This window comes from Saccopteryx leptura, chromosome 3, assembly GCF_036850995.1.
Source record: "Saccopteryx leptura isolate mSacLep1 chromosome 3, mSacLep1_pri_phased_curated, whole genome shotgun sequence".
NCBI lineage: Eukaryota > Metazoa > Chordata > Mammalia > Chiroptera > Emballonuridae > Saccopteryx > Saccopteryx leptura.
Window position 1 is genome coordinate 358,295,348 of NC_089505.1, and position 22,530 is coordinate 358,317,877.

Below are 22,530 nucleotides of genomic sequence, written 5' to 3' on the forward strand. Positions count from 1 at the left end.
TTCACATATAACTAAGACTAATTCCACAATCAAAAAAAAGGGCTAACATTTACTAAGTGCTTCTTGTACCAAGTGGTTGACATACTATCTCATTTAATCTTAAGTAAAATTTTGAAAAACTACATATTAGTAGGCTTATTTTATAGTGCAAACCAAAGTGGCTCAGTTTAAATAACTTGCTCAAAATATCAAATTTAGTCAATGATGGTGTCAGAATTCAAACTCATGCTTGTATATGCCAAAAACCCTCACTCTACACTACTACTCTGGTGATTTCCAGTTGTTTATTTATAATTCTCACAACACTATGAGACAGGTGCTATTATCCCCACTTTACAGATCAAAAAACTGAAGCACAGGTAGGTTAAGTAGGTTAAGCACAGGTAACTTAACAAAGGAAACTAGTAAGTGGTGGAACTGAGCTGGCAACCTAAGCTGTCCTAGTTATGGGTCCAGGTTCTTCATAATTATACTGTAGAAAGGCCATTATTTCAGTCTAAAAAAGATTCTAAACACACATACCAACACTTAACACTCATTTATTTTCCATTTTACTAAAAACTTTTGAAAAATTTGGCATGGGTAAGCCCTGCAAACCTAACTAGAGCAAGTAGAGCTGCCAGCTATAGTTCCTCAACAACAAGGAAGGAGTACTTTGGAATACTGGTGAAGCAATTGTGCTATTATGTTATCTTCTCGTTTACAGGAACCAGTCTTGTTCCAGAACAAGTGATGAATAAACCTTATATGACGAGATGCTATCAACTATAAGGAAGAAAAATAAATGCTGATTAAAAGCCGTATTCCTGAAGCTCTGCTATGAATTAGTTGCCAGAAGACCCTTGGATGATCCTGCACTGTAGCTGAAAGGTTTAACCATATGCTAGGGATACTACTACAAGCAATGTTCAAATGATTCTTTGGACATGTGCTGTGTTTCCGTGCCTGAGTAGTTATAGGAGAACATGAACTATAAACAGAAGCCGGTCTCTTGATGAAAAAATAAAAAGGCTCAGCAAATGACTATCATTAAGGTTAGAAAAAGTGAGATGTTCACACCACCTTGCCAAGACAGTTAAAAAAAAAAAAAGGCTTAAGGGCTAATTCAAAAGGTCAGGTGATTATAAGGGTTAGTAAAGACATGGAGAAACTAAAACCCTGGCCGGCTGCTTGTAGGTATGTAAAATGAGGCAGCCATTTGGAAAATAATCTGGCAGTTCCTCAAAGCATTAAATATAGTTACCATCTGACCCAGCAATTCCATTTCTAGGTATATACCCAAGAGAAATAAAAACAAATCCATACAAAAAGTTGTATATAAATGTTCACAGTAGCATTATTCATAACTGCCAAAGAGTGGAAACAACCCAAATGTCCATCAGCTGATAAATGGATAAACAAAATGTTACATTTATACACTGGAATCTCACTTGGCAATAAAGAGAAGTGAAGTACTGACACATGCTACTACATGGACGAACCCTGAAAGCATTATGCCAAGTGAAAGAAGCTGGTCACAAGATACTCAAAAGCCAATCTATAAAGACAGAGTGGATCAGTGGTGGGTTAGGTCTGGGGGGGATGGAAGTTTGGAGGGTAGGGTAATAAGAGTACAGTTTTCTTTTTGAGACAAGAAAAATGTTCTAAAATTATTATGGTAATGGTTGCACAACCTGGGAATATACTAAAAGCCACTGAAATGTATACTTTAAATGAGTGAACTATCAACATATAGTATGCAAATTATAGCCCAATAAAGCTGTGATCAAAAAGAAAAAGTTTAAAAGGAGTTATCAGAACCGACACAAAGAAGGTCATCAAGTCAAACAATATGACTCCATGATACAGCTTAAATCTTAGTTCATACTTTAATTGAAACATGTCAGGATCCTGCATTAGTCTATGACATCGAAGAGCAGGAATCCTGGCTTCATCATTCTTATATCCATAGTACTTGGCACATGGTATTGCCCAAACATCTGTTAAATAATTGGAGGGAGAAAAGCTCCTGCACTCAAGGAGTTATGCAACAATGTGAGACACTTTATACAGAGAAAGAATAGACTCTGTGAACCAAATATGGGCTTGAGCATCAGAGGAAAAAAAAATTCCTACCTGCTACAAGATACATTGTAAATGGTGATTACAGAAGTAGTCTGTCAACAAGTAGTACTTCCAGAAACATAAACCCAGTAAAAATGAGAGAAGAAATTAAATCTCAAAGTAACTACTGGCCTCTTACTTCTGCTGGACGAAATACAGGCCTGTCTCTTGACTAATGTAATTAAGAGCTGTCCTGGGACCTATGATTGTTGGGTATTCCAGGCACGAACAAACACACCTTATTCTTCTTATCTGAAGATGATTAAATCATGCTATCAAAATATCAGTCTTTAACAATATTCCAAGGGGCTTTAAAAGTACCAATTGTGAAAACTAGATAGAAGATGACAGAGGACAATCTGACTTTGGGTGATGGGTATGCAACATAATTGAAAGACAAGATAACCTGGATTTGTTGATCTTTGAATATATGTATCCTAATTTATTGATGTCGCCCCATTAAAAAAATAAAATTATTAAAAAAAAAAAAAAAAGGTCCAATAGTGTGGACTCCTATCAAGTGCAATTTATCTTGGACAACCCTGACAGGCTGAACTTGCCTTCCTGGTCCTCCATCCTTCTGGGTTCTAGATGTGAGAAAAGGAATGATGAAATAAGAAATCTAGAATATACACTTGTGATTTTGGTACTTTGAAAATGAAATTTAAAAGATCCAGAAACACAAGTTGTATTTTATTTTTTTCCTAGAAGAAAGGAATTTGTCAGCATCTATAGAGGTTTTGTCTTCCATGACCAAAACATGATGAGACAGTCACATTCTAATGGATCAGAAAATCTTTAAGGCCTGGCCTGTGGTGGCAGAGTGGACAGAGTGTCAACCTGGAATGCTGAGGTCACCAGTTCAAAACTGTGGGCTTGCCTGGTGTCAAGGCACATATAACAAGCAAGCAAAAAAAAGTGAAGTGAAGCAACTATGAGTTGATACTTCTTGCTTCCCACCCCCTTTTCTCTCTGTAAAATCAATAAATAAAATCTTAAAAAAAAAAAAAGAAGAAGAAAGCCTTTTATTACTTGAGAGAAGGAAAAAGTAAAAAGAATTACCTCTTTGGATTTAAATATGACAGACAAGCAACAAATATTGAAATGTAGAAGAACTATATAAATAACTTAAATAGCCAAAGAAAATTAATTTTCCTACTATATAAGAAAAATAAAAATTTTAAATCAATCCAGAAAAAAGATGGTAGTCATGAGAAGTCTAGAAACTACGTAACTTAGAATGTTTGTCATCATGGGAAAATATATTTGTGATAGTCTGTGAAGACAGGACGAAACCTATATCTAAATTAATGTAAAGATTAAAGAAAATACATAGAATGTACATAGCATGCTTAATACAAAGCCAGGCATATATAGTAAACACTGAAGCAAACATAGCCTATTACTGAAGTGTGGAACAATGGAGTAAATTAAACTACCTTACCATAACTGTTACTAAAATCACTATTAGAGGAAGCAAAAGCAAATACTAGTCAGTGGTAGCAGGAATTAGAGCACTAAAGGCAGAGTTAACTCCTAAATACATGATAAAATTCTATCCTGATACCCTAATCCTAACTAAGACTCTAGAATCCTATCCTAACAAAGCCACAATTATGTTGTCATAAAATCATTTACTATTTCAGAACCAAACCTGTTCATTCGTTTACAATAAGGACTTCTTGGTCCCGCAGAAGACAGTCGATATCTTGGTCTTGCAGGAGAAGCTGGGCCACTATAAAATATGTTGGGCTTTCTCTGATGACGAGGTTCTTAAAAAAGAAAAAAGAGAGAAAGTTAGATGGTAATGACATAAATGTTTAAAGATAATTTAGCTCTTCATGTAAATACTTAAAAAAGTGCTACTCTTTCAAGAAAATATTAGTACATATTTACTAAAGAATATTTTACAGTTCATGGTTTTTTTTGTTTTTTTTATATATATATTTTTTAATTTTTATTTTATTCTTTTACAGAGAGAGAGAGAGAGTCAGAGAGAGGGATAGACAGGGACAGACAGACAGCAACGGAGAGATGAGAAGCACCAATCATTAGTTTTTCATTGCGCATTGCGACACCTTAGTTGTTCACTGATTGCTTTCTCATATGTGCCTTGACCGCAGGCCTTCAGCAGACCGAGTAACCCCTTGCTTAAGCCAGCGACCTTGGGTCCAAGCTGGTGAGCTTTTGCTCAAACCAGATGAGCCCGTGCTCAAGCTGGTGACCTCGGGGTCTCGAACCTGAGTCCTCAGCATCCCAGTCCGACACTCTATCCACTTCGCCACCGCCTGGTCAGGCACAGTTCATGTTTTAAATCATTTATGTCTACAGGGTTGCAACTGAAAATATGTATAGGCCCTGGCCGGTTGGCTCAGCCTGGCGTGCGGGAGTCCTGGGTTCAATTCCCGGCCAGGGCACACAGGAGAAGCACCCGTCTGCTTCTCCACCCCTCCCCCTCTCCTTCCTCTCTGTCTCTCTCTTCCCCTCCCGCAGCCAAGGCTCCATTGGAGCAAAGTTGGTCCAGGCGCTGAGGATGGCTCTGTGGCCCCTGCCTCAGGCGCTAGAATGGCTTTGATTGTGGCAGAGTGACGCCCCAGATGGGCAGAGCATTGTCCTCTGGTGGGCATGCCGGGTGGATCCGGTCGGGCACATGCGGAGTCTGTCTGACTGCCTCCCCGTTTCCAACTTCGGAGAAATACCAAAAAAAAAAAAAAAAAAAGGAAAGAAAATATGTATAGGCATACACACCAACCAACCAAAACGTGGACTTGCCATAAAGAACTATTATGATTACACTGAAGGGTAACAGCTGAGTATCAGTCCCACAACATGCTCCTAAGTGTGAAGGCACAGCTTTTTAGTATACATCAAAAGCAGTACTTTGTATATAAAAACTGACAAAGTAGAAAGCTGTGAAATCTAAAATAATTAAAGACAGACATGAAATTTCAAAATAGCTCAATTATTTGCTTTGGTCAAAGCTAAAATTTAACTCTGGAAGAAATGACTATTTGCACTTTTAAGATAGGTAAAGAAAGACAACAGCTGGAGTATTAAGCAAAATAAAGACTTAAAAATAAAGGGCAATAAAGACAAAGGTAATATAATTACATCTCCTTAAAAACAAAAGGAAAAAAAAGCACTTACTTTCCAATGGAGCCTGGTAGTAAACAGTAGCTTTTCTCTGTCTAAGATAATATCGTTTCTGATTATCTTCTTCTCCATCTTCTTCATCATCATCTTCATCTTCACCATCACCATCAACTTCACCATCATCTTCATCTTCATCTTCATCTTCACCATCATCTTCATCTTCTTGGTCTTCACCCTCTTCAGATGATTCTACAATAAAGAAATACTCTCAGGCCCTGGCCGTTTGGCTCAGTGGTAGAGCGTCGGCCTGGCGTGCAGAAGTCCCGGGTTCGATTCCCAGCCAGGGAACACAGGAGAAGCACCCATCTGCTTCTCCACCCCTCCCCCTCTCCTTCCTCTCTCTTCCCTTCCCGCAGCAGAGGCTCCATTGGAGCAAAGATGGCCCGGGCACTGGGGATGGCTCCTTGGCCTCTGCCCCAGACACTAGAGTGGCTCTGGTCCCCGCAGAGCGACGCCCCGGAGGGGCAGAGCATCGCCCCCTGGTGGGCAGAGCGTCGCCCCCTGGTGGGCGTGCTGGGTGGATCCCAGTCGGGGGCATGCAGGAGTCTGTCTGTCTCTCCCCGTTTCCAGCTTCAGAAAAATACAAAAAAAAATAAAATAAAATAAAAAAAAGAAATACTCTCAGGACACTCACCAAATGTTAACAATTTTTAACATGGGGGAACTTAGAAAGAAACTCCTGTTAAAATGTATTTACTTCTAGCCTGACCAGGTGGTGGTGCAGTGGATAGAGTGTTGGACTGGGATGCCAAGGATCCAGGTTCAAGATCTCGGGTCACCAGTTTGAGGGCGAGCTCATCTGGTTTGAGCAAAGCTTGGACCTAAGGTCGCTGGCTCGAGCAAGGGTTTACTCGGTCTGCTGAAGGCCCACAGTCAAGGCACATATGAGAAAGCAATCAATGAACAACTAAGGTGTCACAACGAAAAACTGATGATTGATGCTTCTCATCTCTCTCCGTTCCTGTCTGCCTATCCCTATCTATCCCTCTCTCTGACTCTGTCTCTGAAAAAAAAAAGTATTTACTTCTAGATTACTCATGGAATCTAATTCTTTCACAACATTAAAGATTTTTTTAATGAAGTAAAAACTTCCAGAGGAAGACAAAATAAAAGGAAGAAAGATGTTTAAAGGCTACTCTCAGTAAGTACCAAACTAAAATTTATGCTATTATTGCTATTATAGGTGACTATAATTAAGCCTCCAAGTAAATGTAACATGTTAACAAATTTGAGTATCTCCTCACATAGCTTTTGCCTTTTTAAATTGGGTTTGGACATTCCATCCAGCCCTTCTGGCTGTCACCAAATTATATAAGACCATAACTCATAATCTACTTATGATAATATAAATCGCCAAACATTTAAAATGCATTTCCAAAAAGTAGTTTTCACTCAAAAAAAGTATCATAGTACAGTAATAAGCCCTAAACAGGATAGCAAAACTAATCATTTCTTTCAAAAATTAAAATAGGTAGATATGTGTTGTCTGTACATGCATTACACGAGGAAACCAATTTTATTTGCGTTAGAATTGATTTCAAATACTTTCCCAAGCAAAACATACCATCCTTTTAAGCTCTCCCTGCCCTCACTTTTTTCTATTAAATTACGACTAATCCTCTGATCTCCCCTCAAACTACCATAAATATCAGAGCTCCTGAATAAAAAGGCAACATCTTACTAAATAAATGAACTGAAATTCAAACCCAGAAGATAGAACAAGAGAAAGGACTAACCCACACTGCCTTCTTGATTATCAGTTGTTTCTTCATCAGTTCTTTGAATGCCTTTTTGTTTTCCTCTTGTGTACATAGTGAGATTCCCCTATAAATATTTAAATAAAATCTATTAACATTTAGTGCACCTTTAAAATTCAGTGGGACCTTCCAATCTTGCTTGAAATATAATACCTGAAGCTATAAACTCTTAATAATTCCAGCAATAATTAATGACTGGTAAAACAAATGCTGAATAAAATGATGACCAAGTTAACCCAAAATGGATAGGTAATATAAAAGGGTTAAACTGAGATTATCAAGTCATCCCCTTGATGGGAGAATGGATTTACTTCTTTGGTTTCATTGAACACGGCCAAGTCTTCCAGTCCTCTCATTCGCCGCCTACGCATCTTCTTCATGTCGTCCATTTTTTGAAGTACAGCTTCAGCAGTGCTTAAAAAAAATTGGTATAAATATAAACTAAAGCTATAATACAGTACATTTTTAAAAATTTAATCTTCCTTTCATTGTATTCTTTGAGTGCTGGCATTTTAAATCTCTATTTCTTGATTTACTTGTATAAAAATAGTTTTTATATTTTTTCCAAGAATTTCAATATATATATATATATATATAGAGAGAGAGAATTATTACGAAGTCCTCTAGTATCATCCTCCTTTATGCTTTCTTTACATAAACTAAATGCATTAAATATTCAGGCCAATCGAGGCCCTGGCTGGATTGCTCAGTTGGTTAGTTATCCTGACATGTGGAGTTAGAGAGTTTGATTCCGTTAGGACCCATACAAGAATCCGCGAATGACAGCATGAATAAGTGGAACAACAAATTGACATTTTTCTCTCTGTCTCTCTCTCTTCCTCTCTCCCTAGAAATCAATCAATAATATACATAAATTAAGAAAGTATTCAGCAGGCTAGATGAAATTTATGATCCCTCCCCAACAAAGAGTTCCTGTCACCTACATCATCTCTATCTAAATAATTTTTACTTACTTTGTTATAAGCTTGTCAAATAGCACAGACTGGTTCATGGTACTGTAACGACTTCTAATCCTACAACTGCGGCGAACTTCAACATCACCGTTCTCCTCATGCAAGCGTTCTGTTGTTTGAACAATGTTTCTAGTCCTCAATGATCGAGTAACTGGAATCATTTTGTCTTCAAGGATGTAGACATAAAAATGGAAAGATTTGAAACAACAGCAATTATAAAATAATTCTAAAATGAACAACTGAATAGCTGCACTGTTACATAACAGGAGTATAATATCTTGAATCTGACCTTTCTTAAAATACTAAAAACAAAAATGAAGTTACAACATACTCCTACCATATGATGTAGCCATTCCATTCTTGAGAGAAAAGGAAAGATATATGATCCAAAGACTTGGATCCTGCCCTCAAGATGCTTACTCAAACTGTTCAAAGCAGTTTTGTGATAGCCCCACACTGAAAACAACCCAAGTGTTCAACAAAAGATGAACAGAAGAACTGTGGGAAACAATCTAGGTGTCCATCAAAAGATGAATGAATAAAGGAGATGTGAAATACAGTTAAGCACTCATGTAACACTCGATAGGTTCCATGACTGTAAGCACATGACAAATAATGAAACTAATTTTACCATAGGTTAATTGATATAAAGAAATGTTAAACAAAATGACGTTATTCGAGGATTTGCTGTATATACACAACGGAATACTGTGAAAAAGGAAATCTTGCTGTTTGCAGTAACATGGATGGACCTTGAGGGCATTATGCTAAGTGGAATAAGTCAGATGGAGAAAGAAAAATACAGTATGATATCATGTATATGTGAAATCTAAAAAAATTGAACTCAGAAAAGCCTAACAGTAGTTACCAGGAATTGGGTAGTGAGAGACAAAGGTTGATATTGGTCGAGTTCAGATTTCCAGCTATGAGTAAGTTCTGGGGATCTGCAGCATTAGGATTATAGTTAATAATACTGTATTATATACTTGAAAGTTGCTAAGAGAGATCTTAAATGTTCTCACCACAAAACACAAATGGTAATTATGTGACATGATGCAAGTGTCAGCTAAGTTATGTCAGTAATCATTTTGCAATATATAGGTATATCAAATCAACATTCCTTGTACACCTTGAACTTATTACATCATATGCCAATTATATAACAATAAAATATGCAGGCAACAAGACAGGACAAATTGTGGTATATCTATATGATGGAATACTACTCAGCAACAAAAAACAACTTAGATGATTCTCAAGGTAATTATGCTATGTATGTAGCCAGACAAAAGAGACCGTAGAAAGCTCTCCTGCCTGGAAGCATGCCTGCGCTCGACCCACCTCCCTCCTTCTCCCCAGGCTCATGACCTTGACCCTTCTCTCTCCTAAGCTCCAACGGCCCCTTCTTTAGCCTCTGTAACTTGTTTCCTGAAACCATTTATTCTCTTGCGGCTTTCTACATAATCTTTCTTTATATTTTTTGGGGGAAAAGCATAATGTATGGTTCTACTTATAGAATTTTAAGTAGAATGTGCTAGAAACATCAAATGAATTGACAGCGACAGAAAGCAGATCAGTGGTTGCTCAGGAATTCTGGTGGGTAGAGGGTATGCAGAGGAGCTGGGGGAACCAGAGAGATAATAAAAGAAACTAAGAAAAAAATTCAGGGGGTAGTGACCACATTTCCTTATTGTGGTGATGATTTCACGACATGTACTTCTGTCAAAACCAAACTGTACACTTTAAATATGAGAAGTTTATTGTGTCTTAATACACCTGTAAACAAAATATTATATTTTTTAAACATTTAAAATGCCTTTAATAACACTTACCTTTTTTGCACTCTTCTTTTTTTTTATTGGCCTGCTGTCTGGCCAATTGCCTACATGAAAATAAATATTAAATAATTCAACATAATTGACATAATTTTAAGTTCTATATTTCATAATATACAGATAAGATACAAAGCTAAATCAGCTTGGAAAGTAAGTACTCGTAGATACATAAAAACCCAAAAAAGTGACAAACTAGTACGAGAATATTTGTTTATATAAATTATGTCTAAACAAAGCCTGAGGAACTCACTGTGAAATTCAATGATATATACATTAACTCTTAGCTAAACAGAATTAATCAAAGTATCTTATTTAAAACAAGAAATAAAATCCTTCCTTAACCTAAGTATTTAGGTATAATTAAACCAAGCACTGGACAAAATCAAGACGATATGTTCTATACTACAGGGAAATAGTGATTCTATATCCTTGAGGAATTTGCAACTGTAAACAAAAAAAATGTCCCTTAGAGACATGTTAATTTCCTTCTAAGAATATTTGATGGCAACAGTCTCTACATGAGATTCCATTATTGTTCAGATATAGAAACTCCCATTTGTGAACCAGATATCACATAAACCTGCAGAGAATCTACTGAATTGGAAAGAGTTTTTTCTAAAGCTTAAAAAATAGCCTGACTAGGCGGTGGCACAGTGGATAGAGTGTCGGACTGGGACGCAGAGGACCCAGGTTCGAGACCCCGAGGTCGCCAGCTTGAGCGCAGACTCATCTGGTATGAGCTAGGCTCACCACCTTGAATCCAAGGTCGCTGGCTCCAGCAAGGGGTTACTCGGTCTGCTGAAGGCCCCCGGTCAAGGCACATATGAGAAAGCAATCAATGAACTACTAAGGTGTTGGAATGCACAATGAAAAACTAATGATTGATGCTTCTCATCTCTCTCTGTTCCTGTCTGTCTGTCCCTGTCTATCCCTCTCTCTGACTCACTCTCTGTCTCTGTAAAAAATAAAAAAAAAACAAAAAACAAAAACAAATAAAGCTTAAAAAATATATACCCATCCCTCATCTTCTTTCTGAAAATTCAATGAGCAATCAAAATAATATGCATCCTTGATTTATTTTTAGGGACTCAATTTTCCACACTTGGATAGGCTATATCTATTAATCAACCTATGTATCAAGCTATTTCAAGTAGGCTAGTGAAATTTCAAGTGTGACACTTTAAAATAAAATGTAACCATCTTTTCCAGAAGAGTTAACTCATGTATCCTCATAACAATAAATGCAAGTCATCATTAATTCCTTACTTCCTGGAACACAGTTAAGAACCAAGAACAAAATAAAAAATTTTGAGCAATCCATTTACAAGTCCAGGCTTACGCTGTTCACAGGTTCATACAGACTTTTCACATAAAATGTGCCCCTCCCTCCATAACATGCAGGCCTACTTTTACACACCAGGCTCCTATTAAATGCTAGGGTCACAATAATTTAAAAAGGGTGTTCTCATTCCTTTCTTTTTTGCCTGAGGAAGGGTAGCACTTTTCCTATAGAGAGCAAACGGGCTGGTAAATGTTTCATAAACATAGTATTTTAGGCTTGTGTGTCCGTCTCTGTCCACCATTCACACACTCTACCACTGAAACAGGAAAGCAGCCATAGACAGAACGAATGGGCATGCGTATATTCCGTGAAACTATTTACAAAAACAGCTAGCTCAGTTGGTTAGAGCTTCGCTCCCGAAGCACAGAAGTTGCCAGTTGGATACCTGGTCAGGGCACATACAGGAACAGACCAATGTTCCTGCCTCTCTCTCTACAAACAATAATAAAAAAATTAAAAAATAAATTAAAATTGGTGACTAGAGTTTAGTTAACCCCTGCAAATATGATGAAAGCAATGAATCTTTTCTCCCTAAAAAAATTTATGCATACATGTAAGTTTACATATTATTCCAGAGGTTTCATGTGTCCCCTGAACACCACAATTACTGGACCCTAGTCGAGAACTCAAAAAACCAAAATACAGATCCTGCCCTCAAGACACTTACTCAAATCCGTCTGTATTATTTTAACATTATGCGTTTTTACCTGGTCTTTGAGCCCCAAATAGATTGAAAACAAAAGGGGGTGGGGAACATAGAAAGTAAGAGAAGAGATTACTAGTCAGGCAAACTGCACAGCAAAAGGGTCACCCTGACAAGAAACAGGGTAACTACATAAAGCAGAATTCAAAAATACTATAGGCCACTTTATATAATTTTTAAAAATTATTTATCGATTTGAGAGAAAGACATCGATTTGTTGTTCCACTTACTTATACACTCATTGGTTGATTCTTGTATGTGCCCTGATTGGGGATTGAACCCACATCCTTGGCATATCCAGACAATGCTCTAACCACTTAACTGCCCGTCTAGGGCCACATAATTCTTTTTTTTTTTTTTTTTTTTTTTCATTTTTCTGAAGCTGGAAACGGAGAGACAGTCAAGACAGACTCCCGCATGCGCCCGACCGGGATCCACCCGGCACGCCCACCATGGGGCGATGCTCTGCCCCTCCGGGGCGTCGCCATGTTGCGACCAGAGCCACTCTAGCGCCTGAGGCAGAGGCCACAGAGCCATCCCCAGCGCCCGGGCCATCTTTGCTCCAATGGAGCCTTAGCTGCGGGAGGGGAAGAGAGAGACAGAGAGGAAAGCGCGGCGGAGGGGTGGAGAAGCAAATGGGCGCTTCTCCTGTGTGCCCTGGCCGGGAATCGAACCCAGGTCCTCCGCACGCTAGGCCGACGCTCTACCGCTGAGCCAACCGGCCAGGGCTAGGGCCACATAATTCTTATATAAGCAGATCCTGATGTTATCATTATACAAAATAATAGTCCTTGTAATAATGGTCTGAATACAGAAAGATGTTTCTAAAAACCAAAACTCTCCACAGAAGTCAAATGGCCAATACCCCTTGAAAAGATAAGTCAACATTATTAACTATCAAAAAATGCAAATCAGAACTACAGTGAAATACTTCATAACCACTAAAATGGCTAAAACCAAAGACAGACAGATGATGACAAATGCTGACCAAAATGTGGAGAAAGTGGAACCCTCATACATTGCTGGTAGAAATGTAAATGCTACAGCTGCTTTGGACAACAGTTTTGCAGTTCTTCAACAACAAAACAGTGGCCATTTGACCCAGCAATTAACTCCTGGGTATATACAAAAAAAAAATTCAAAACCCTATGTACAAAAATTTGTACACCAGTGTTCATAGTATTATTCATAATTGCCAAAAAGTGGAAACAGTCCAAATGTCCATCAACTAATGAGTGGATAGAACAAAATGTGACATATTCATATTATGGAATCTTATTTGGCAAGAAAAAGAATGAAATGCTAATACTACAATATAGACAAATCTTCAAATTAATACACCAAGCAAAGGAAGCCAGACTCAAAGGGCATATATTGTATAATTTCACTTATCTAAAATGTCCAGAATAAGCAAGTCTATAGACAGAAAGTAGATTAGTGACTCTCTCCACTATTTATTTATTTATGTATGTATGTATGTATGTATGTATGTATGTATGTGTGTGTGACAAAGACAGAGCGGGAGGGACAGAGAGAGAGAAAGAGAGAGGGACAAGAAGGGAGAGAGATGAGAAGCATCAATTCTTTGCTGTGGTGCCTTAGTTGTTCATCAATTGCTTTCTCATAAGCATTGACGGGGGCTTGGGGTAAGGTGTAGCACTCCCCGTGCTCAAGCCAATGGCCTTGGGCTTAGGCTGGCGACCTCAGGGTTTTGAACCTGGGTCCTCGGCTTTTTAAGAGTGGGAGGATTTCAGTCTTCTAAGTCATTATGAGTAATTTATGAGAAGAACTAATGTAAAAATTATTTCAACAAATAATTTCTTTTTCTAATTAATGCTTCCTCCCACTTATATTAGGCCCACCAAAGTGGGGAGAAAAATTAAGCTTTTGAATTAATTAAGATTAGATTTAAATCTGCCCTGAACCAAACAAACCCAAGTTCAATGAACCACTTACCTATCCAATTTATTGAAACTATTTCCTTAAGTATTAAAATGGGATTCATGTCACTCACCTTAGGGTTCTTGAAAAACAAAATTTAAATATGTAAAAAGCATCTAGTCCCACTAAACAACTAAAAATCATGTTTTGCCTCTATGTGAAGACTGCTTTTGAAGCACACCAACACACAAGAAATTCATCAATTACTTAGAATTGATGAAAAACATGGGAGCAAAAAATCAAAACTATTTTGAATAAAGGTGTTGTACAGATTATGAAGCAGAACCACATCATAAACGAATCAACCAACTTTGTCAGTTGCATATCACAAATACCCGTCTTTGAACATGAAAATAAAAAAACGCACCTGTGCACATTTTTTTTTTTTTTACAGAGACAGACAGAGTGTCAGAGAGAGGGATAGATAGGGACAGACAGACAGGAACGGAGAGAGATGAGAAGCATCAATCATCAGTTTTTCCTTGCGACATCTTAGTTGTTCTTTGATTGCTTTCTCATATGTGCCTTGACTGTGGGCCTTCAGCAGACCAAGTAACCCCTTGCTCAAGCCAGTGACCTTGGGTCCAAGCTGGTGAGCTTTGCTCAAACCAGATGAGCCCGTGCTCAAGCTGGCGACCTCGGGGTCTCAAACATGGGTCCTCCGCAACCCAGTCCAACGCTCTACCTACTGCGCCACCGCCTGGTCAGGCCATTATTAAATTTTTAATTCAATAATATTTGTGGCCATTTCATTTCAGATAAATTATATTTTATAACCCTGAATCTTAATAACCAGTCAAGAATACACTTAAAAATTAAATGCAAATCCTAAATTACTTTAAAATTGTTTTGAATTAGATACCTTGTATTACCTTGTAAAACGCCTGCCATTAGAGTGTTTCTCCGTTATTGCCATAGTCTTATCAAAACTAGAATCGGACGAATTCTGTCCATTCTTTCTCAAAGTCCTTAAAGCACGTTTCCGGTGGTAGGTTTCAACTTCCTTAACTGAAGACCCATCCTTCAAGAAAAATTAGAAAGGCCAAGAAAAAGAAAATTAAGAAATCCATCTGTTTTTCCTTAATCAGAATTCTCAAGTTAAAAATACTAAGAGTTTTCTCGGACTATAATTTTGTGCAGAACCATTTTGCATCTTTCCAATAGTTAGTATAGGATAATCATCTTACAACCCTGACCAGATAGCTTGGTTAGAGCATCATCCTGAAGCTCAGAGGTTGCCAGTTCAATTCCCAGTGAGGGCATATACTAGAACCAATAAATGTTGCTGTCTCGCTCTAAAAAATCAATAAAATAAAAATAATTCTAGAATAATCATTTTAAAATATCGGCAATGTCTATAAAATGGCTAATGTAAGACTTATTGAGGTTTATAATTCTATTTCAAAACAAGTAGTCTAGATAGACAGTGAAGTTTTCCACCACAGAAAAAAAGATGTAATAGTTCATAAAGGTAAGTAGTTCTTTAAGGCTACAAAAATAAAAAAGATACATACACACCACTGGCTGCCATGCGATCACTGGCCAATCTTAAAATAATTGGACTATTAAGTTATACTAATTATAGCTTGGAAGACAAAAAAGTTATTATGTCTATTTTGCCCAGATAATACAACTAAATTCAAAGACTGTTTAGTTATGTTAATCTGTTGTACAAAATAACCCCCAGGGCTTTATGTATTATACTTTGCTTTTGCACAACAGACTCCAGGTTAATGGGCTGCTTTATGAGCTACAGAAATTCTACCATAAACTTCTCAGAAGTCCATACACAACCTCATGTAAAGGATGCTTTCACATTAGAAGAGAAGGCAGCCTGACCTGTGGTGATGGCAGTGAATAAAGGGTTGACCTAGAATGCAGAGGTCGCAGGGTCGAAAACCCGACTTGCCCAGTCAAGCACATATGCAAAGCAACTAAGAATTGATACTTCTTGTTCCTCCCCCCTGACTTTCTCTTTCCTCTCTAAAAATAAATAAATGAAACCTTAGAAAAAAAGGCAAAAGTACCTAACAACTCTATAAGTCAATGCCTTACTAGTCTGAAAATTGATAATTTTAGAAAAACAGACAGTATTAAAAAAAAAAAAAAACCATACTAACCACCCCCTACATTCTACCAGCCTTACCAGGTTATTGTTTTTGTTTTTTAAAATTAATTAATTTATTTATTCATTTCAGAGAGGAGGGAGAGAGGAAGAGAGAGGGGGGGAGGGAGGGAGGAAGGAAGGAGGGAGGAAGGAAGGAAGGAAGGAGGGAGGACCAGGAAGCATCAACTCTCATATGTGCCTTGACTAGGCAAATGTAAGGTTTCGAACTGGCGACCTCAGCATTCCAGGTTGACATTTTATCCACTGCACCACCACAGGTCAGGCCTGGTTGTTTTTTGTTTTAATCAGGACATTTTATCATTTAATTTTGTTTCGGGCAGAATATTTGATTGGTTCACAAGTTAAAAACATGTATACCAAAGGATTTGTGTAAGAATTGGACAAGTACTTAATAAAGTATTAAGTGGCATATATGACTTGTTAGCACTTTTCTCAGTGTACTTTTAAACAGAGGTGGGCAAAAATGGGCTTAGTTATAATGCTAATAAATAATACAATTAATAAGTAATACAAGAATAAACTGTTTTGTGTACTCATAGCTGTAAACCTACTTTTGCTAACCCTATTTAAGGATGTTTGAAAAAAAGATATCTACACTTTTAGGTAGGTGTATTATTTTTTAAAACAAACATCTACAGCTAGGATGGGTGTAATGTAATATAAGACTTTCCAAGGAAAATTTGAAGAGAATCAACTTCTAGATTCTCAACTTCCACATGTACTTTTTCTTAAAACTGATCTGCCTAAGAAGGCAGCCCTAACACAAGGCATCCACTTTCATTCACCCAGCGTCCTATCTCTCTCATTCATTCTGAATCTCACTATTGAGGACTGCCTCCAGGCCTTAAGAACCTTCCTAAGGCCAAACAAAGAAAAATACTAGTGAAGGTGTTAAGAAATTGAATGACCCTGGCCGGTTTGCTCAGTGGTAGAGCGTCGGCCTGGCGTGCAGGAGTCCCGGGTTCGATTCCCGGCCAGGGCACACAGAAGCGCCCTTCTGCTTCTCCACCCCTCCCCCTCTCCTTCCTCTCTCTCTCTCTCTCTTCCCCTCCCACAGCCAAGGCTCCATTGGAGCAAAGATGGCCCGGGTGCTGAGGATGGCTCTGTGGCCTCTGCCTCAGGTGCTAGGATGGCTCTGGATGCAACAAAACGATGCCCCAGAGGGTCAGAGCATTGCCCCATGGTGGGCATGCCGGGTGGATCCGGTCGGGCGCATGCAGGAGTCTGTCTGACTGCCTCCCCATTTCCAGCTTCGGAAAAATGCAAAAAAAAAAAGAAAGAAAGAAAAAAAGAAATTGAATGACTAAGCTAGGCAACAGAATCCTCACCTTTGTTAAGTGCTTTCCAATTCTTTGCTTTCAACAAAATTGAAGAGACCTAATTAAGCTAAGAGACCATTTAAAATAAAGTTTGGCAAATGATTTTGGCATAAAAGCCAGAAAAAGTGAATGACACGGCTAAACAAAACTCCTTTCACTACTCTCTACTTATTTATATGGACATTTTCTCAGTGCTTAAAATTCTAAAAAGGAATTGATGTCAAACACTGTTATCAGCAGTAAAATTTACCGACAAATATGTGAATTGGGTGGGTAGGATTTCAGGGGTGAAATCCTAATGCAATTTTACTTTCTATGCTTAATCATTTTAATAAAAATTTTTTTTTTGTTTTGATCAACTGAATATTAGTAATTATAATTCAATACGCAAAAATTTTACATCAGAGCCTTGTGAGCATAGAAAAGTGGGGGAAATTTTCAAATTATGATTTACAGGTATAAAAGTACAATAATAACTTTAATGCATAAAAATATATCAAGATTAAATACTGTGGATTGGAAATACAAATTAAGAGAGAAAAGCAGCCTGACCAGGCAGTGGTGCAGTGAATAGAGCGTTGGATTGGGATGTGGAAGGACCCAGGTTCAAGACCCCAAGGTCACCGGCTTGAGCGCAGGTTCATATGGTTTGAGCAAAAAGCTCACTAGCTTGAACCCAAGGTCGCTGGCTCGAGCAAGGGGTTACTTGGTCTGCTGAAGGCCCACGGTCAAGGCACATATGAGAAAGCAATCAATGAACAACTAAGGTGTCGCAACGCGCAACAAAAAACTGGTGATTGATGCTTCTCATCTCTCTCTGTTCCTGTCTGTCTGTCCCTGTCTATCCCTCTCTCTCTGTAAAAAAAATATATAAAATTAAAAAAAAGAAAAAAGCAGAATCAAGGCAAAATTTGACTGCTAAAAGTTTATTTGCATATTATTTTAATGTTCCAAGACAGGTATCAAATAGCTATAGTTTTTAGATTCCTGTGGATACTTGTAAAAGTCTGATGTAATAGTTTTATTTTTTAATGGCAACATTAGATGACAAAAATGATCTTGATGTGGGGGAAACTTAGCACCTTAAATATGTACAAGAGAATATAGAGCTAAAAATATTTACTATCAGAATAGTGAAATAATTTTTTGGTGACAACATTTGTGTGTTTCCTCATATATGAGGCTCTTAGAGCCATCAAATTCATAGAAACAGAATGTAGAATGGTGGTTGCCAGAGATTGGGAGGAGGGAAGAATCAGGAGTTAATGTTTAATGGGTAGAGAGTTTTAGTTTTTGAAGATAAAAAAATTCTGCATAGATGGTGGCAATGGTTGCAGAACCTGAATGTACCCAATGCTACAGAGCTGTACATTTAAAAAATGCTTCAAATGGTACATCTTGTTATCTGTATTTTAATAAAAAAGTAAATGTAACCACATTCTAGAAGATAATTGTAAAAAATGTTTCCAAAATTTATTTTTAATGGTCTCTTAGCTTACTTAGGTCCCTTCAATTTTGTTGAAAGCAAAGAATTGGAAAGCACTTAACAAAGGTGATTCTGTTGCCCAGCTTAGGTAAAAGAAAGGAGGAGTAGTAAACAACAGGGAAAAGATCCCTTGTGAAACCTGGAAGATTTGATGTTTTAAGTGGTATAAGAGAATCTTTCATTGTAGAAAGTGGCTTAGTCCATCCTTTCTAAATAAGCACTAGGCATCAAGAAAAGCTCTCCTTGGCCCTGGCCCGGTTGGCTCAGTGGTAGAGCGTCGGCCTGGCGTGCAGAAGTCCCGGGTTCGATTCCTGGCCAGGGCACACAGGAGAAGCACCCATCTGCTTCTCCACCCCTCCCCCTCCTCCTTCCTCTCTCTCTCTCTTCCCCTCCTGCAGCGAGGCTCCATTGGAGCAAAGATGGCCCCAGCGCTGGGGATGGCTCCTTGGCTTCTGCCCCAGGCGCTAGAGTGGCTCTGGTCGCAACAGAGCAACGCCCCGGAGGGGCAGAGCGTCGCCCCCTGGTGGGCAGCCGGGTGGATCCCAGTCGGGCGCATGAGGGAGTCTGTCTGACTGTCTCTCCCCATTTCCGCCTTCAGAAAAATACAGGGGGGGAAAAAAAAAAAGAAAAGAAAAGCTCTCCTCAACAGTGTGGAGGACAAAAATTAAAAAAAAAACACCAAAAAACCCAGGTTATTCGGGAATCACTTTATAGAGTTATGTCCTAGGGAACTTTAAATTATCAGTAACTTCCAAAAATGTTTCTACAAAAAACATTATATGAAGTGAGATAAGCATTCGCAGATGACCTTTTGGTGTACAAAGCATTCTTTTCCTATGTAAACATATTCACATGATTCTAAAATCTGAGTAATACTATTATTTGTTTTGTAACTTTTTTTCTAGCAATACATTTTCCCACGTCATAGATATTATTCTAAAAATCATTTTCCCCATGGATTTGAAAGAGAGAGAGAGAGAGAGAGAGAAGCATCGACTTGTTATTCCACATAGCTGAGCACTCACTGGTCGCTTCACCTATGTACTTTAACTGGAGATTGAACCTGCAACCTCCACGTGTTCCAGGGGAGGACTCTATCCACTGAACCACCTGGTCAGAGCCTAAAAATCTTTAAATGAATGAATAGTATTCCACTCATTACATCAATCTATTTAACAAATTGCTTAATATATCACACATTTAGGTTATCTGCAATTTTTGTGTCATAAACAGATTATCTTGTGTACATCTGATTTCTGAAGGAAACTAGCATAGTTATTAAACTAAAGTCACATTTTTGAGATGGCTAATCAAAATAATTCTAAGAGGTATGTTAAATGCTAACTCATAACAGTAATTAGCACTAGATGATAAAACTGGGGACTTTCACTTTCTGTTTTTTACATTTTTATAACATGACTATCAGAAAAGATTCCTAAGAAGTAAAAAAAAAAAAAAAAAAAAATAGAAATCACGCTTAATCTGAAAACTAAACCTGGAGATATAATGTCTTCATTTATTCTCTGGCTAAAAACCTACTTAAATATTGACAGCACTGATAGTTTTTTCTTTTAATGTTTATTTTATTGATTTTAGAGAGGGAGGGAGGGAGGGAGGGGAAGAGGGGGCAGAAGGGGGAGAGGAGGAGAGACAGAGAGAGAGAAACTGGAACACCAATCTGTTCCTGTATGTGCCCTGACCAGGGATCAAATAGACAACCTCTGTGCTTCGGAACAATGCTAACCAACTGAGCTACTAGGCCAGGGCTGATAATTCTTTTAAAATGTTAAAATAAAAATATATATTCTGTTAGACTTTATGTCTGTTATAATCTTACAGAATTAGTAAATTTGAGAGCATGCAAAAGTAGAATAACAAAAGTTTTCCCCCAAAGCAGACACACTGCAGAATAGAAATATTTTGATGTTGTTTTCCAACAGAAGATCAAGCTTATTAAAGCCTTAAATTCATAAGAATAAATATGTATGGAAGTCAGTTGGTTAATTCAAGTATCAATTCAACAAATAAGGATTACATTGTATTTTTAAAATTATAGCTATAACACTGACATACAACATATCCACTCAGACTTTGAAGCTTGAACAGCAGTATATTCTAATGCACAATTGTGTGTTATACCAAATATAGTTGTAATATCCCTTCATATCTTTATCTTTAAACATAGGTGTGGTCAATTCCTCACCATCAATCCATTCTACGAGCTCTAACACAGTTAGAGCAAGGACCATCAACAACACATATGTATATAAGGGCGGAAAAGAGGGAGACCAGTCAAGAATCTATTTTAATAATCCAGGCAATAGTCCCTTGAACCAGCATGGCAACAGCAGACCTGAGAGATGGTAAGAATCTGAATATATTGTGAAACCAGAGCCAACAAATTTTGCTAATATAAAATGGCAAAGTCAAGGACGACTGTAAGGTTTTTGGCCCGAGGAACTGGAAAAGACAGAGTGGCCATTACCTAAAATGGACTGTTTTTAATAACGGACAACGACTAAATTCTAACTAAAGTATATGCCAAGTGCTCAGGTAATCTCTTTACACTCATGATCACATTTAATTCTCACTACTCATGTGGTGGGTATCCCCTTTTAATGTGTAGAAACCTGCTGATTATTGTTGAGATTCAAAAATAACATGTTTTAAGCATCTATGTTATTTAGCCAGTATTCAATACATTACAATCACAGGATCTAGCATTGCCCTGAACGTAACATTCAGTTGGCTCTTCTGAACACAGGTCAATTGTCACCTGTGTTCAGTGTAGAAGTGACTGGCCTCCCCAGATCTCTACCAACTTGTGCACATGCTAGAGAAACAGAACCTGAAAGTACGGAGGTTGTTTTCGCAACTCAGAATCAATTTCAGAGACCAAGCAGGATTCTTCACTCCCTTGGCAGAGGGAGCACCTAGCGTGCCAGGGTATCGACACCAGAAACGGACAACTCGCTTCCGAGCACGATCGTGGCCCTCTCTACGTCGGTCCTTCTCTCCCAGCCCACATGCCTCTTCGTGGCCATTCTTTCGGACCTCCCCGTTTCGAACCCTCTCTGGTCCTATTCTTCCCACCCCAAACCTGCCCTCCCTTCAATAGAACTAGACCACTTCCTGCTGCCTTAATTCTACTAGCGTTGGCCCCCTAAGTTCTCCAACCGTTCCTTACTGCCGTCCCCTCCACCCGTGCGTCTCTCAAAAGCTGGGTGGGAGGAGTGTGGAGGGAGGGAGAGAGAAGCACGTCTCTCAAGACTTGACTGCTCCACCCCCTTGGAAACTTCCCCGACAGACGCTGTTTATGGCTGCAGCACGGATTAACAGAGAGGGGAACGGTTCTGGAGGAGAGAACCCAGGCTCCCGTCTGAGCGCTACCACTGTGGTTAGAGCTCGGGTCCGCTTCTCCATCCGTCGGAAGCCTGTGCGACCCCCGCCCGCCCCCGCGCGCAGGGAGCTGTCAGGAGGCTGGAGGGAAGCGGGCGCACAGGAAACGCTGGTCTCCGTCCCTCCACATTATGCAACCTGGCATTTCTTCACTGCGCTCCTATTACGGAACCGCTCTGCGGCTTACAGGGAGGCCAGGGAGCCGGAACTGCGCTCTTTCCCCCGCGGTCCCGACCCCTCGCCTCTGCCCGCGTCCAGTTGACAGTCCACGTGCGGGGCACGCGCTGGACTGCTGCGGACCCCGGGTGGCTGCGGACCCCGGCGGGAGCCCGGGCGCCGGTGGCGGCGCGGGGAAGTGGGGGTGGGGCAGCGCCCGAGCCAAGCTAACCC

The 22,530-nt window shown here is 38.9% G+C and overlaps 1 protein-coding gene across 3 annotated transcripts in view; it reads right to left on the bottom strand.

Annotated features, from left to right (window-relative positions):
- Nucleotides 1–22,530, bottom strand: part of ATAD2 (ATPase family AAA domain containing 2) — a 63,949-nt gene that overhangs the window by 40,168 nt on the left and 1,251 nt on the right. For all 3 annotated transcript variants that reach the window (XM_066379444.1, XM_066379446.1, XM_066379443.1), the window contains exons 2-8: nt 14,681–14,829; nt 9,820–9,869; nt 7,988–8,153; nt 7,325–7,427; nt 6,993–7,080; nt 5,251–5,445; nt 3,758–3,875 (exon numbers count right to left, since the gene is read on the bottom strand). In XM_066379444.1, the coding sequence (XP_066235541.1) occupies nt 3,758–3,875; nt 5,251–5,445; nt 6,993–7,080; nt 7,325–7,427; nt 7,988–8,153; nt 9,820–9,869; nt 14,681–14,829 (869 nt within the window). The remainder of the gene's footprint in view (nt 1–3,757; nt 3,876–5,250; nt 5,446–6,992; nt 7,081–7,324; nt 7,428–7,987; nt 8,154–9,819; nt 9,870–14,680; nt 14,830–22,530) is intronic.